The sequence below is a fragment of the Nuphar pumila genome, chromosome 8, assembly GCF_984573655.1.
Source record: "Nuphar pumila chromosome 8, dmNupPumi1.hap1.1, whole genome shotgun sequence".
NCBI lineage: Eukaryota > Viridiplantae > Streptophyta > Magnoliopsida > Nymphaeales > Nymphaeaceae > Nuphar > Nuphar pumila.
In genome coordinates, this window is record NC_143256.1 from 7,592,934 (window position 1) to 7,609,412 (window position 16,479).

Here is a 16,479-nt window from a genome sequence, read left to right on the forward strand (position 1 = left end):
ACAGATAACTGGGATCATGAGCATTTGATGTTGCAGAATGGAAGGATGTTGCAGAAATGGAAGGAACCATTTGATTACAAGATACCAAGCAGTAGATGCTAAGGGGCGTAACAAGACAATATAAAATCTTCAAAAGCAATACCTGTGGACTATTCCAGTTGAGTTGAACAGCTCTATCATAGTTCTTAGTAGCCTGCACAAGGTGGTTTTTCAACAAATTACTGTTATCAGGTCGCACAAAACATTTAGAATAAAAATCAACCACTGCCTGAACCATTCTACCAGCACTCAACAAGGAAAGCACAACTTTGGCGTGAATTCAGAAAATTGACAATATAACACAGTCACTGATATCAGTGATATTTTGAAAATATTGTGCGCTCTAAATTCAGCGAATGACAATACAGGTAAAATATCGTGATATTTTGACAATATCGCCAATTTGATAACATTGTGATATTATCACGATAATATCGTGATAATATCACGAGAATATCGTGATATTATCACGATATTATCAATTAGTTTTACTGTTTTTATTTGTTTTTTACATTTTATATATGTTTTTCTTCTTTCTTTTACATTGTTTACTTATTTCATTTATTATTTATGTATTTTTGTCTAAACATGTTATTTTCTTACTTATTTTTGTTATTTTTTATATTTTTTAAGACCCAATATTTTTCCGAGATTTATCGCCAAACCTATAATATCGCGAGAAATAGCCTCGTCGAGATATAGCCGATACCGACATTGAATGTAACGACCCAAACTCATCCCCGTTGAAAAGTGAAAAAAAAAATTTAACAATTGCAGAAACAATCCCAGAGACCCTGGAGTCGTATAGTCATAATACAATCACGCCACAAGAGATCTTACACCACTATTATCCAAAACAAAATAAATTTATTCATCAGTTAATAAAGTTTAAGAACAAAAAGTAAAGCAAAATATAGAGTCACTCTCTCCCAAGGTAGAATGTCAAGTACTCATGTTGTCCTCATAGCTCTCTATAACAATCCGTCTCATCACCGGGCATCAGAGGCTGTGAAAAACATAAAATATACAGTGTCAAAATTATAGATTCTGCATACGAATTCCTCTAATGAATCAAACAAGCAAGAATAACATAAATCAAATTTATGTAATATTTTAGAGGAAATACAACAACAATTCCAAGATTAAAATAATCATTCATGCATTAGCAACACTTATTATGCAACAATATTATATCATAGTTAAGAGAACATGTAAATATGCATGATCTAATGCAGAACATGAATATGCATGATATCAATGCATATGCATGACTAACTTATTATCTTTTATCAGAGTCTTTTTGTACGCATATCCCTATTAAATGCAAACAATTTTAGTTCAACTTTTCATTAAAACCTGCGGATACTCAAAAGCAGGCACAACAAATTCCCGAGTTCAAGTTAGGTTCCTAGTTGTAGCTTAACACACATTTGTATTTTATTACTAGGTTTCACACTTGGCCCTCGACCGATATCAGAAATCAGCATTATCCATCGGAACATTAGAATTCAGCATCTAATATCGGGACACTAGGGAAATTAGCATTCACTAATGTCACTTTCTTGGTATACCAATAACAACAGTTGTGTCCACACACCACCCACAGGCAAAGTGGCGGAATCTCCCTAAAACTATGGCCGGAAGGTGAACCACTTAGTTGGGTTCAGGGTCACAATTGCACATGAAGTTTTAGTATCCTCACGGTTCCCCAAAACCGAAATTTAGGATTTTCACACTATAAAAGAGACATCCAGGAAAAAGCATTAATTACACTATTTTTCTCTTTTTATCTTTTTATCAAAAGAAAGATTTATTTCTCAATATTCATTTTGCAAATCAGCATGCAAAACACAACACGGGACCTCAGCTCGTTACAATATGAAACAGTGTAATTAACTCATAAATTCAATAAATATCAATTTGATTTTTGCAATGCATATAACCAATCATAGAGCAACACCAGCTCGTGGCCCACATAGCCTACAGTGGTTCACATTTGACCACCGATGCATCTAATGCAAAAACCACAATGAGTATGCACATATGAAATCATTTATCATGCTCACAAATGCACATTCATGCAACCATAATGAGAATGTACATGTATAACCATTTCACATATGCCTAATGATTACATTATTGCAAAAATACATCTTTATTTTCATGATTCATCTCACGTACAATATGCAAACATGCTTGAGATTATGCTAGTACAACAACAATATAAATTTCAGTAGTGCACGTGTTCACTACATGCATATGTATGTAAACAACACATTAAATGTCATAATCATGCATAACCAACAATTCTTTTTGCCATTTCGGCAAGCTCGGGGTACAACACTTACCCACTGAGTCCAAACCATGTTGCCCGCATATGAGACAGCATTGGTAGACACATGAATACATTCCAATGCTCATATGCAAATGTGCATAACAGTCCAATTATAAACATGCAAAATCTAGCATTTGAGATTTTGACTGTTCAGCCAATTTACAACACCCAGCTCATTTGAGATTTGGTTGAGTGTTGATTTGTTGCTATGTCACAGGGATTCGGCTAGCAGGGTGTCGCACCCGCGTCGACACGACGCGGGTGCGGTCAATGCACCCAGGGTCATTTTGGTCCAATTTTCGGATTTAAAAAAAATATTTGCCAAGAAAAAAAATTTGCCCTATATGTCACAGGGATTCTCTAACTAGGTGCCGCACCCGTGTCGCACCCGCACCCGATGCGGTCAACCTGACCCTGGGTACAGTCAACGCACCCAGGGTCATTTATGTCCAACTTTTAGACTTTATATATATATATATATATATATATATATAATTTTTTATATTTTTGCCGCACCCCCAAACCCGGGTTTTTTGAAAGTGCCGCACTCCCGCACCTATGTGACATGGATTTCTTGTATTTTGAGGAACAACATTTTCTATTAAATGGAACCTGAGAATCTCTGATCAGATTAGGCATTAAACCTCTTGTCAATCACTAAATGGAACTTAGATTTGCTGGTAGAAACTGTGTTCTCTTAGGTTTTGTTTTTATTTCTGTTGGCAATAAGATATGCAACCTGTTATAGAGCTGCGTTGATTACTTGATAAATTTGGGGTTGAGATCTTAAAATAGAGGTTGTAATCTAATTTCTATACTCTGAAGAATTCTATTATGAACTAAAATCAATTACTCTTCCAAATTTTAACATGAGTCTGATTTAGCAGTTATGAATGTATATTTTCTTTTATGTCTAAATCGTTAGATCTGCAATGGCAATAAACCCTTGTGAATATGAATACTCAGAAAATTCATTTTGGTGGATGTTCTAAAATCCATGTGGTAACACCAGTTCCTTTCAAATTTTCTTTGATGTTAGTTCCTGTCAATATGGTCTGGTAACATGTATTTTTTTTTAGCATTTCATTTATTTGGTCTACTACGGTGTGAGCCTTGACAGTCCACCTATAATCCCAGGACTTTTAGCCTTTTAAAAGTGTGGTTAATTCAACCGGATACACCTGATATGAATCAGCACTGCTTTCTATTTTTTTTCTCGTTGGCTGAAGCCATGAACACCAAATTTCAATACTCCGTAGGCACAACAAAATCTGTTTTGAAGTGATTGTAAGTGTGCTGAATTCTGTCGCACTAAAATCGGTTTTTAACTGATTATAAGTGTAATGAATTCAGACACATAAAAACTAATTATTTTTACTGACTATAGTGTGCTTGATTCAGGCACACAGAAACTCGTTTTAACTATATATGTGTGTTGAACTCAGACACACACAGCAAATGTATTTAAGCATGTGATTGTGCTGGATTCATTTACACACTTGAAAAGTAAAATTTTATAGTAGTTTTGGTACCTATGCTTGTATTGAATGCAAGTTAACAGTGAATTTGTCCATGCTTCAACTGGATTAAGGACACATGAAAATTTTATTCTCTTACAATGGAAAACCCACAGGACAATGTACTTTGTCCAGACTGGTCCCTGTTGTTCAACCCTTGTCTTATTGACAAAGAGGATGATTTTATTGAGCTCTTGAATTAGTTGATGCGATAATACCTCTATACTGTTAGAAGAAAAAATTTTGCAATGCACATCAGAAACTTGAGACTTCTTGATTATCATAAATGCTGGAACTAGCCATTCTTCGTTAGCTGGCATGCTATGAATTGGGGCCTTGTTGGAAAATTTAATGAATCAGCAGAAATATTCTTGCTATTTCCTGTGTGTAAATTGTCAAAATCTCATAACAGTTGGTAGCCCATTTAATATTCATATCCTTGCTTATACTTAGTGCGTCATTCAGATTTATGTTTTCTGTCATTTTTGGTGTCACCAATTTGAATCCACTTAAAATTAAATGCACAATCTTTCACTGAATAGATTTATTTGTATACTGTTCATATGAAAATTTTAATATATGACTTAGTGACAGTGGAGTTATGTCACTTGCAATTATAGCCTTCTATGTCACAGGGATTCGGCTTGGAGGGTGCCGCACCCGCGTCGACGCGACTCGACGCGGGTGCGGGTGCCGCACCGGGTGCGGTCAACCCGATCCTGGGTGCGTTGACCGCACCCAGGATCATTAAGGTCCATTTTTTTTTTAAAAAAAAAATTGCCCAAATGGGCTTCTCGAAAAAAAATTTAAAAAAAATTATGCTGAGTCAGCTGCTGACAGCAGCTGTGCTGACAGCTGCTGCAGCTGTCAGCAGCAGCTGTTCTGTCAGCTGCTGACAGCTGTCTGTCAGCTGCTGACAGCTGTCTGTCAGCTGCTGACAGCAGTTGTCTGTCAGCTGCTGACAGCTGCAAAAAAAAAAAAACCTATTCCCCGACCCCCTTTTTATATATATATATATATATATATATATTACATTTTTGCCCCTGTCGCACCCTCGCACCCGAGTTTTTTGGAAGTGCCGAATCCCCGCACCCGCGCCCACACCCGCACCCATGTGACATAGATAGCCTTTATGAAGATGTATGATTGCATTGATGCTTGGTGATTTTTAAGTTTAAGCTACCTGTGTTTTCGTAAAGGGGCTCATATTTGAGCCCGTGGTTCGTGTGAATTATCGTGGTGCCATGTGAGTACGGGTTATGCCCTTATATGTAAATAGATGTCGTGTAGTAATGGTTTAATGAGGGCACATGGGTGTTAAAATATATTCTTCAATCATTGTAATCATATATATATTTTATATATATAAAGGATGATACATATATATATATGGTATATTACTATATATGTATATGTATCTACCTAATTATATATAAAATATATATTTCTCTATTATTAGCCATAGGGGTAGTTCAGTCATTTCACTTAATTTTACGCATATTCTATCTAACGAATATGATTGTAATCTTTTTATTTTTTTATTTTTTATTTTCATACTTCTCAAAGTACATTGGGGGGCCCTCTCTTAGAGACGTTGGGCCCCTCCAACGGTCACAATTGTGACCGTTGGAGGGGCTCCAACGTCTATGAGAGGAGCCCCTCCTTACCTATCTTTTGTGTTATAAATAGAGGACTTCCCTTTGTATTTCATATCATTCTTGTGGGAGCTTTAGCTCCATTGTAAAAGGGTTTTTACCATATTTTTCATAATAAAGAAATATTCTTTTAGCCTTTTGGCTTAACCCCTTTGTGGGTTTATGGGTTTAGCACTTTATGTGCTTTTGGTTGCCCCTTAGTGGGTATGTGTATTTGTACCTTAAGTGTGCATTTATGGGTTCATTATCGAACCCTTTGTTTTCTAACAATGGGTTGCTGAATCAGGGGCTTGCAAACTAAAAGATTTAAGGTTACGACATATACTCTTGAAAAGCCTTATAAATCTAATACAGAAAAACTCATAACTCTAATTTTGCCTGACTGTTTTAAGGCACCATGGCACTTGTGCTCGCTGGTTTAAAGGTACCGAAGCACACTGAGTGGAATTGCATAAATAAATTGATATTTGGCAACCTACCCACCTACGGTGGGAATATCTGGAATCATGTGACTACTGTTATACGATTCATTGCCTCTGTGAGTACCTGTAACATTGAATTATTGGGTTTGAATCATGTAAAACCCCTGAGAGGTCAGGTATCTAAATTAATAAGATAAGTAATTCACTCAGACTCAGGCTTACCTTGGAGAGGGTAGGTGGTACATAACTCCAGGGATATGTGTTATTTAGCTTCGAACGGCAATGGCTCGTTGGTCTCCAGTTCTCGAAGTTAGCGGACCCGGACTACCAAATTGTCCTAGGTGGTAGGTCCAAATTCTTCTGCAGAAGTTAAGGGTGCATCCTATTTATTTGGCCTTTGAGAGTTTCTATTGGTTATTAAACCGGTCCCTTAGGATTTCAGTTTTGATTAGACATTCGGATTAATAAAAACACAGCATAACAAACCCCCGAATGTTCTCTTCTGTTACGGTTGCCTTGGCCTGCGAGTACTCGCGGGATAACTAAAGAGAAACTTAAATTAATTATTTTATTTTATTTATTCATATGAAATTTATGATATACTATGCCTAAAAATGCTTATAATTTATTGTGCTTATTTATATGTCAGAAATAAGTTATGATATTAAATGTTTCATGTGATATTCGTTTAATTATCTCATGATATGCCATAGCTTTACAATTCATTGAATAACCAATAGCATTATACATTCTTGTTACATTGTACACATGCATAATCATAGTAATCCTACTGGTCAAACTGGTTGTAGTATGATCCTATTATTTTAGCATTTTAGGTAAAGAATAGATAATGCAGAGCGTTTGCAGAATAATGTAAGGACTATGATGCAAGAATTTTTTATGTTCCCGAGACAACTTGAAACATTTTTAGTTATTTTCATTTCTGATTTTGTAATGAACTTAATCTTTATTACTTATTACACTTTATTGGTAGTTGGAATGGGGTTATTGGTTTGAATGTCCTCTGGCGTGCCCGAAATGATATTGTTCGTTGTGTTTCCTTTTAAAAAAAATCTCAAAATTCGGGTTAAATTTTAGGATTGTTACAACCGTAGCCCGTTGAACTCAGAATTTTGAGGCGCATCTAACAATATATAATTTGAATTTCGCCTCTAAAATTCGCCTGAATTTAATCCGAATTTTGCTCGATTTTCACTTGAATTTAAAGGTCAAAAATAAAAGTTTTTATCATGTCTTGTTTGGCTCATTTAGGTCTTTTCAGTGAGACCTGGGCCAAGCCCAGACTCAAATATCATAACCTAACATCGAGTGTTCTACCGATATTTTTCCAACACTTAGCCAAAATTTCAACAGTTTATGAATTCAACTAAGTATGAAAATACGTGATAGTACATTGAACTTCAACATATTGCTTCAAATAAGTAAACTCCCATAATCAAGATATGGTGGCCAAGATTTCTCAGCAAATGTTTTTCAAGAAAGATTTTAGAAAAGCACAAAACCTTGCCATTTTAAAAGATTGAAATTTTTCAAAAATTATAAAAATAAAAAACAATAGGTTTTAGTTTTTTTTCTGAAGAAAATATGAAGAATTAGTCCGAAAAGTTTTCAACTACAAAAGAAACAAAGAACCAGAAAAAATATTTACTTAAAATTATGAAAATAAGATTTTTTTTTAAAATATTGTGATATTAATAGGATATTTGTGTTGCAGTGGTATTTTAAAAAGATCATGCTATTTTCAGGTTAAATATCACGATTTTTTCAAAATATCAGCAGTATTGGTGACTATGGTGAGAAATACCATTTTATTTGGACTAGGCTTAATCATGAAATTGAGTAAAATAACTCCATTTGATGTCAACAGAGCTCCAGTGGCCACAATGTCGAAAAGACAAACTTGGTAAAACAGTAAACCTGATCCCAGAAAATCTTATAGCCATAAGATATTTTAGCAAGTGGTGAGGCTGTCCGTGTAATGGTAAGCACCCAGGTTCTCACGCTCTCAAGACTCGGTTGCATGCAGACTGTCAGCTAAGTCCCAGAAAAAGCAAGAAAATAAAAGAAAAGAGAGACACTATAGAAAGTAAGGAAACGAACTTGGAGATGGTATGATGCTTTGCAAGGAGGCAATAAAAGAACTACCAGACAGAGGAAGGATGCCAAGGCCCTTGGAATGGTTGTTAGTTATAGGCTGCTATCCACTACTTGGACAATAAATGGTTGGAAACTGCTTGTAGTGTACTGCTAGCATGTTGCAGCTGCTACTAGTCTACTGGTAGTAACTTGGTATCTTGCAGCCTTTTTGCTCTTTTTGGATTCTATATAAATTTATATTTTGGACTTTATAGGTCATTTGTGTTGCAAGTTGCAACAGACATGTTGCAATGAGAATATATGATACCAAAATTGCAAAGTTAACATGAGGGCACCTGCTTCCATAATTCTTCTGCTTCCTTGGTTCGACCACGCATTTTTGCCCGGTCAGAGATAGCGATGGCCCAATTGTAGAATGCCTGATATCAAAAGTAAGTTGTGTATCAATTAAAAGCACCAATGTAATCAGATTTCGAGTGCAACAACTAAAGACATTTCTTGCCAAACTCATGACTTTTGGATTGAAGAGAAAAATCTAACAGATGATTAATTGCTATCAATCTAAAACACCCAACCTGGAAGCTAATATTCTATGACAGAATAACACAATAGCAAAAATAACTTCAAACTTGATACCTCTAAAAACCACAAAAGAAGAACATAATATGTTAAAAAAAGGTGAAACAAGAGCATAAGCATAACCCTTTCAAGCCCTCACGGTAACCTATGTAACACAGACTCTTTTACCAGGGCACCGCACCCACGCCACACCCACACCCACACCCATGCGGGTGCAACACTTGGACACGGCTTCATTTATGTCAGGTTAAGTCACCCACACTGAGGTCCATTTCTGTCCAATAGTAGATTCAGTTAACCCTAACCAAGTCTCTCTCTCTCTCTCTCTCTCTCTCTCTCTCTCTCTCTCTCTCTATATATATATATATATATATATATATATATATATATTATATACATATATTAATGCACACACATATACTTAGTGTTAACTTAAAACTGTTAAAAATTATATATATACCCTCCCCGTACCCCCACACCCAAGTTTTTTTAACCGCACCCGCACCTATGTGACATAGATGGTAACTAACAAAAGACAACAAAAACACAAGAGATATCCCTTGAGATCTTCATGATATGTGAAAAAGAGAAACAAGAACACAAAAGAACATCCCTTAAAGCCTTCTCACTCTTGCTAGTTAAGCCCCTACTTTTCCATTCACTTTATTTCTAACAGAATGATATTTAAGGCATGTTTGCTTTGGTCATAGGTGGGATGAATGATTACAGCTGAGAGCCCAAAAGCTGTGATTGGTCATAGGTCAGTCTTGTGACGAACTTTCACAGGATTCAAGGGAGAAGCAATCTCAAGTGAGAATGGCATCACAACTTGCACTTTCTCATGTTCCACCAAACTTGTAAAAGTGATGCTATTGTGATTTACAATGATAGGAAACTGAGAAAACCCAAGAATCACTGGGCGTTGAAACATGCCCTTACATCCAATAGCAGAAAAACAAAACATATGGTTCCCAAGTTTTCACTGTTTTAAGGGACTATTATTAATTGCATGTACCACAACTACAGAAGCAAAAGAACCAGCTTCATTCTTCAAATGGTCATGAAATACTAAGTACGGGTTACAGTCTTAGTAAAAAGGCAGATCTAGCAACAACCTTCATGTATAAATACCTTTCAACAACATAGAGTTTACACGTTAAGATATGTTGTATATCAATATATATATATATATATATGTGTGTGTGTGTGTGTGTGTGTGTGTGTGTGTGTGTGTGTGTGTGTGTGTGTGTGTGTGTATCATGTTTATTGATTTGTAATAGGTTATGCCCCTTAGGGGTATTTTGGTTATTTTGTACACTTGTAATAGGCCCTGTCCATTAGGGGCAGATTTGACCTTTTTGTTATTTTTCTTTATTTTGTCTTTTTATTATTATATAGGGGCTTTTTGGTCCTTTATACCACAAAGTATTTGGGGGGCCCCAACAGCTATATTTATAGCCATTGAGAGCTCCCAAACGACTATATTGGGCTCCCTTGGCCCTCCTATTTTGTGTATAAAAGGGACTTGTCATTATTTTCTTTAATATTTTTCTAAGCATTCTAACTTAATAAAGATCTATTATTTTTATGTTTTGTGATCTTTTGTGCATGCTCATTGGTGGCTCTTGTGATCTTATGTATTTGCCATTGATTGGTTTGTGTATTGTCTCTATGTGGACTTGTGCTTGTGCACTTTCTTTTGATCATTGTATGCCCTTGGTGACTCATTTGTATTTTTCTTGCCTTCATTACATGGTTTCAGAGCCAAGATATAACCATCTTGGTATTTGGCTTTTAATGATAGATTTGGGATTCTTTAATTGTGGAAATAAGGTAATCTTAATCCAGTAAGTATTTTAAAATCTTTGTTTATTTTTTTTGTCGCTTATCTCATGCATTTTGTATGAGAAAGCATTTGTTTATGGTTTAAAAAAAATTATTATTAAAAATTGTTTGTTTATTTTTCCTTCGAAATCTTTTTGAAATATTCTTTGTTTCTTGGTTGATCATAAGCACATGATTGAGTTCTTTTTAATGTAATTATGTTTTATTGTTTTTTCGATTTTTTTGTGTTTTATCCTTATCTTGGCCTTAGTTGAACTCATATTGGTGTTTTTTTTCAATGTTGTTAAATAGTTTAAAATAATTTGAAATATATTTTTTAATTTTGTATAATGGTTTTGTGTGTTATTCACATGCCTAATCTTATGAGATCTTGCTTAACTAGTGTTTGAATTTTTTTTGACGCTCTTATATGTGAATCCTAGATACACTCGAATTTTAAGGATGTTGAGTTGGAGGTTAGAGAGGTGATTGTTTGTGGTGAGCAAACTATTGTTGAAATTTGCAAATATCATTTCTCTTGTTATGATATATTGAATGTATGATTTTTAAATCTCTCTATATTTTTTTCTGATCTTTTCAGCTACCTGTTTTCCCTTGAATTAAAAAATGGTTATTCACTGAAATTTTTTCATGCATTATTATGTGCATGAAATATGTTTTCATTGCATGCTGGATATATATGTTGAGGATATTTAGATTTGTTTCATGTTGGTTATTTTGCATTTTTTGTATGAATTTAATTAGTTCTACTTTTGTTGTGAGCTCCTTTGAGCTCTTGCATTTAATAAGCATGTTGTTGTGTTGATTAGTATAATTAATGATTTGTACCCTTATTTGAAATGTTTACCTAAGCCTTTGGGACTTTATTTATACATAATTGTTTATATCTTCTTGATATTTTATGTCTAACATATATTTGTCTTTGGACTTTAGTGGTCAAAATTCTACTATGATTAGTATTTATGTTTTCTTGAAAAAATATGTTGATTTTATGATTATGATTGTCTAAATAAGAATTCTAAAAATTAATTTTCGAAGTATATCCCTTGTGTATCTTAATGACTATTGTACCTTGCTTGAATTGTTGTTAATTTTTCTAAAATTTTAAAATTATTTTTGGATACTCGCTTTTAAAATTGTGTATTTTATTTTCTATATATGGTACTTTTATGTTTTGTTGACATGTTTAACCATCCACTCTCCATATATATAAAATACCGATCTACTTTAATTTGTGTTGTTTTTGTTCAAAATATATTTTTTTGTTTTGAAACTATATATATATATATATAATCTATAACTATTCTTAACTTTTGTCGTGTTAAAACTCTTTTTCGTTTTCTCTTCAAACTATTTAGTTAGGATATTTGACATTATATAGCTAGAACCCTTGTTTTGTTCTCTCTCCAGGTTCTTAAAAATGATATGGGTTGAGAAAGTATTTTTTTATATATCATATCATGAAGATGGAGATAAACAATGAATGCATTTGGTGAAGATTACTAATGAAGACATTCGAAGATTGTATTTACAAACTTTCGGTTAGCACACCGTAAGTCTGAGGGGGAGTGTTAGGATATATATATATATATAGTCACTAGAATATGAGAACTAGAATATAAGAACTAGAAGGTATTTTCAACAGTTTTTTTGCAAATCCAACCATGTGGATGTGCTACGCATGGTGAATTTGCTAGGAATCAACCATTAGATAGTGTATTTTCGATGAAAAAATGTGGTTTTTGAATGCTTGAATATTTATGAAGATTACAAGCCATTGATTTTAAAGCCTTAAAAAAATCTAGTTTATGTATCAAAATCAGATGATTTAAAAGCGGGTTCTTATAAAACCAAACATGTAGATCACATCCGTAGAGTTAGATTCAAGACAAAAGAACAAAAAATCTATGAAAATTACAGTTCACATATTAGTTAGTTCTCATATTCTAGTGATTATACATATATATATATATGTGTGTGTGTGTGTCGTGTTTATTGATTTGTAATAGGTTATGCCATTTAGGGGTATTTTGGTCATTTTTTATTCTTGTAAAGGCCCTATCTATTAGGGGAAGATTTGACCTTTTTGTTATTTTTCTTTATTTTGCCTTTTTATTATTATCCAGGGGATTTTTGGTCCTTTAGACCATAGAGTCGTTGGGGCTCCCCAACGGCTATATGTATAGCCATTGGGAGCTCCTAACTACTATATTGGGCTCCCTTGGCCCTTCTATGTTGTATATAAAAGGAATTTCTTGTCCTTATTTTCTTTATGTTTTTCTAAGCATTCTAACTCAATAAAGATCTATTATTTTCATGTTTTGTGTTCTTTTGTGCATGCCCATTGATGGCTCTTGTGATCTTATGCAATTGTCATTGATTGACTTGTGTATTGTCCATTTGTGGACTTGTGCTTGTCCACTCTCTTTTGATCATTGTATGCCGTGGTGACTCTTTTGTATTTCTCTTGCTTTCATTACATTACATACCAAGGTTCACTCGTGTTTCAGCCTCATGGAAGACAAACAAATCAGTGTTAAAGCAATTTTTTCCCATGAAATCCAAAATTTGTAAGATCCATATCAAAAAACAAATGGCATTGAGGAACAAGACATGAATATGCAAGCATACATCATGAAGAGTAGGGCAAAGTCGAGTAGCCTCATCATATTTCTTACAAGCCTCTTCAAGCAAAGCATCTTTTGAAGGCAAGCTAGAATCTGGGCCGACGTTGTCAGCACTTTCCTGCATGATGAAAATGCCCTGGGTAAGTCCTCAATGATTGAACCCAAAACGAGAGAAGATATAGATCAATCAGCACTCAGATTTCATGCAGTTGTCTGAAGGTAATAGAACTATTTATATGAAAGTCTAATAACAGATTTGAATAGCAGAGCTACTTGTGGATTATCAACTTCTACTAAATTACATTTCTGTTAGACAACTGAGAAGAATGAGTTAAGCATGCTTTGGACTCATTTAGAAAAAAGTAAAAGAAAAACTAACATCATAGTCAAACATGCAATCAGATGGTCTATAACCATACATATTGCAAAGGCAGCATAAAGCAATCACATTTTCTTCAGTTTTCAATAGCACCTTTTAATAAAGTCAGAACACAGGTTACTAAATTGAGATGCTTAAAACATAACCTGAAGAACTAATGCCCAATTGTAAAGTGCATCATAGTCTTCTGGATTCCTTTCTAATGCATTAGCATACCTGTAAGAAACCACCAAAGATATCATTTGGGATGGTGTGGAAAAACCAAAAAATATTTCAAAATAAATAAATAAACTAAACGTTTAGCTAGCAACATGTCAAGTAGAAATAAGGTAGTATGCTGAAAGCAGTAAATAGAAAATTTGAAATCTGAGCAGAATTGAAGTGACAAAATATATGTCATTGGATATGGATACAGAGATGGCAGTATGGAGTTTTCTGCTAGTACAGAAAGGGAATAAGGTACAGAGGAAAATGGAGAATATGTGTTATAGGCCTAAAGGTAAAAAATGATTGTTACTGAAAACAAAAGATGATTGTTCGGATGCACTAAGGAACCTGTGAATCCCAAAGCAAGTCAATGGGAAAAGTATACAATGTAGATTACCAAAAGCACAAATTAATAAAGGAACAATACCGTTTTGCAGCAAAAGCAAAAATACGATGGTGTGAGCGTCCCTCTTCATCCACTCCAGTGACACTGTTGATCAAATCCATGGCAACATTTTGTTGGCTAACATATTGCTGTTGTGCAACTTCCTGGCTGATATCAAAGAGGGCAACAAGCGTAAGTTATATAAATGACAGAAACGTTCATTGACAATATAAATAACACTGAAAATACAATATTATCACTGAAGCAATCGGGAAATGCAGCATCTAACTGACAAAATTATTGCAAAACTCAATCGAAACCTAATGATTTATGTCAAGAGATAACCCAAGTTCCTCGTTCACCTTCTGTTAAGAACTATAAATTGAAGCATTCTAAAAATGTCGTTCTACTTAGATAAAAGAACCTTGCTTCCATGCAATTTCAGAAGCCATAGAACTGTGACGTAACCACTGCTTAATAGCTATAGCGAAATTCACTCTGCCTGAGGAAATTTAACACAGAATAAAATTCAAAAAGAAGAGTACACCCCTCCGTTCGTTTGGCTTCGGAAGCATTACACCTAAGTTGAAATTTAAGAAGCCTAGTATTCTTTTATCATAAATTGCAGTGTTTAGGGCAAAATTTCTCTCCGTCCCTAAGATGACACAAACATCTATTAAACTAAAAATGAAACGCAAAAGGAAATCAATTTTCACGAATCTTGCAGAGCAGTGAGATCCGAAGCAAAATCTTTGTTTCTACTGCAATTTCTCAAAAAACATTATCAAGTACTGGAAAGTTAAAAGTTGAGGAGACAAATTATGGCTTCACAACAAGACGCTTACTTGTACGATGGACCCTCGTTCTGCCGAGTTGCATCAGAAGCCTCGGTGGTTCTATGCAATCCTCCATCATAAGCTCTCGTCTCTTGCTTTCTTTCCCCGTTCTTCTCCTTCAATTCATCCAGCAACTCCCTCATTGTGAACGACCGGCCACCTTCCCTCAGTGGCGGCTCCGTTTGCCCGCGTTCTTCGGAGACGGGATCTTCCGCGGCCTCAATTCCGGATTTCTCAACATCCTTTTCTTGATCTGCCGCACTTTCTACAATCTCAGGCTCCGTCCGATCTCCGGTCTGCGAATCCGATCTACCGATTGCATTTTCCGCGGTTTCGGATTCCGGCTGATCGCTCCGCAAATCCGCCTCGCTAACGCCTTTGTTCGGCTCGGATTCATCGGCATTTCCAGACATTTCGAAGAATTGGGGCGAGAATCAACAGAAGCAGAATCAACAGAAGCAGAGAAGATCCGATTGGGAGAGTTAGACTACACAGTCTTAAGCACACAGTTATTGGGGGTGTCAACGGGTCGGGTTTGGTTCGGAACCAGGTGGAACCAGATTTGAGATGATGGTACTGGATCCTGTTATGACACTTAGAAAAACTGACATGCAGCACATTTATGTGTTTCCAGCCAATTTAATTAGGCAACAGTTGGCTGGAGATAGACCAGTTTCATCCAAAATCTCAACAACTAAACGGATGACAACATGGAAATAAGGAAATTACCAAAACAAAAAAGAAAATAAATCTTCACTTACTAAAAAGGGGATAATGAATGATAATTATCCCTATTGTGACATTATCTCCCTCAAGTTGGTGCACAGATATTCATCAAACCCAACTTGCAACTCAGCCTGTGATGGGATTCACGACTTACAGATTTAGTGAAAATGTCGGGGATTCACGACTTACAGATTTAGTGAAAATGTCGGCTAACTGGTTTTTGCTTCCAATATATGACATGTATACTTATTTATCTTGAATCTTTTCTCTTACGAAGTGGCAGTCAACTTCAATATGTTTAGTTCTCTCATGAAAAACCAGGTTATCTCCAATGTATATAGCAGTCATGTTATCACATTTGAGTTCCTTGAGTCATTTTTATACCCATATCTAACAAAAGAGCCTTAATCCAAATGAGCTCGCACATACACGCAGTCATGGCATGATATTTCGTTTCAGCACTGGATCTAGCAACTACAGACTGTTTTTTGCTCTTCCAAGAAACAAGATTATCACCAACAAAGAAACAAAAACCTATAGTTGACCTTATATCATTAGAGTCTCTTGTCCAGTCAACGTTTGTGAATCCTACTATGTCCAGGTTTTTATTTTTCTTCGTGAGAATCCCCTTGCCTCAGCTTCCTTTAAGATATCGGAGGATTCTATAAGCCGCTTCAATATGAACGGACTGTGGTTGATGCATGAATTGACTGATAACACTCGCAGCATAGGTAATATTCGAACGAATAATGGTCAGATATATTATTTTTTTCACCAGTCTTTAGAATCCCTCGAAGTTGGCAACAATA

The 16,479-nt window shown here is 35.1% G+C and overlaps 1 protein-coding gene across 1 annotated transcript in view; it reads right to left on the minus strand.

Annotated features, from left to right (window-relative positions):
* LOC149829540 (protein HLB1-like) overlaps positions 1–15,415 on the minus strand; it is a 96,515-nt gene extending 81,100 nt beyond the window's left edge. The window contains exons 1-6 of the mRNA XM_090015571.1: positions 14,954–15,415; positions 14,151–14,276; positions 13,663–13,732; positions 13,142–13,255; positions 8,422–8,505; positions 143–193 (exon numbers count right to left, since the gene is read on the minus strand). Of these exons, the coding sequence (XP_089871697.1) occupies positions 143–193; positions 8,422–8,505; positions 13,142–13,255; positions 13,663–13,732; positions 14,151–14,276; positions 14,954–15,357 (849 nt within the window). The 5' untranslated portion in view covers positions 15,358–15,415. The remainder of the gene's footprint in view (positions 1–142; positions 194–8,421; positions 8,506–13,141; positions 13,256–13,662; positions 13,733–14,150; positions 14,277–14,953) is intronic.
* Positions 15,416–16,479: the final 1,064 nt, after the last annotated feature.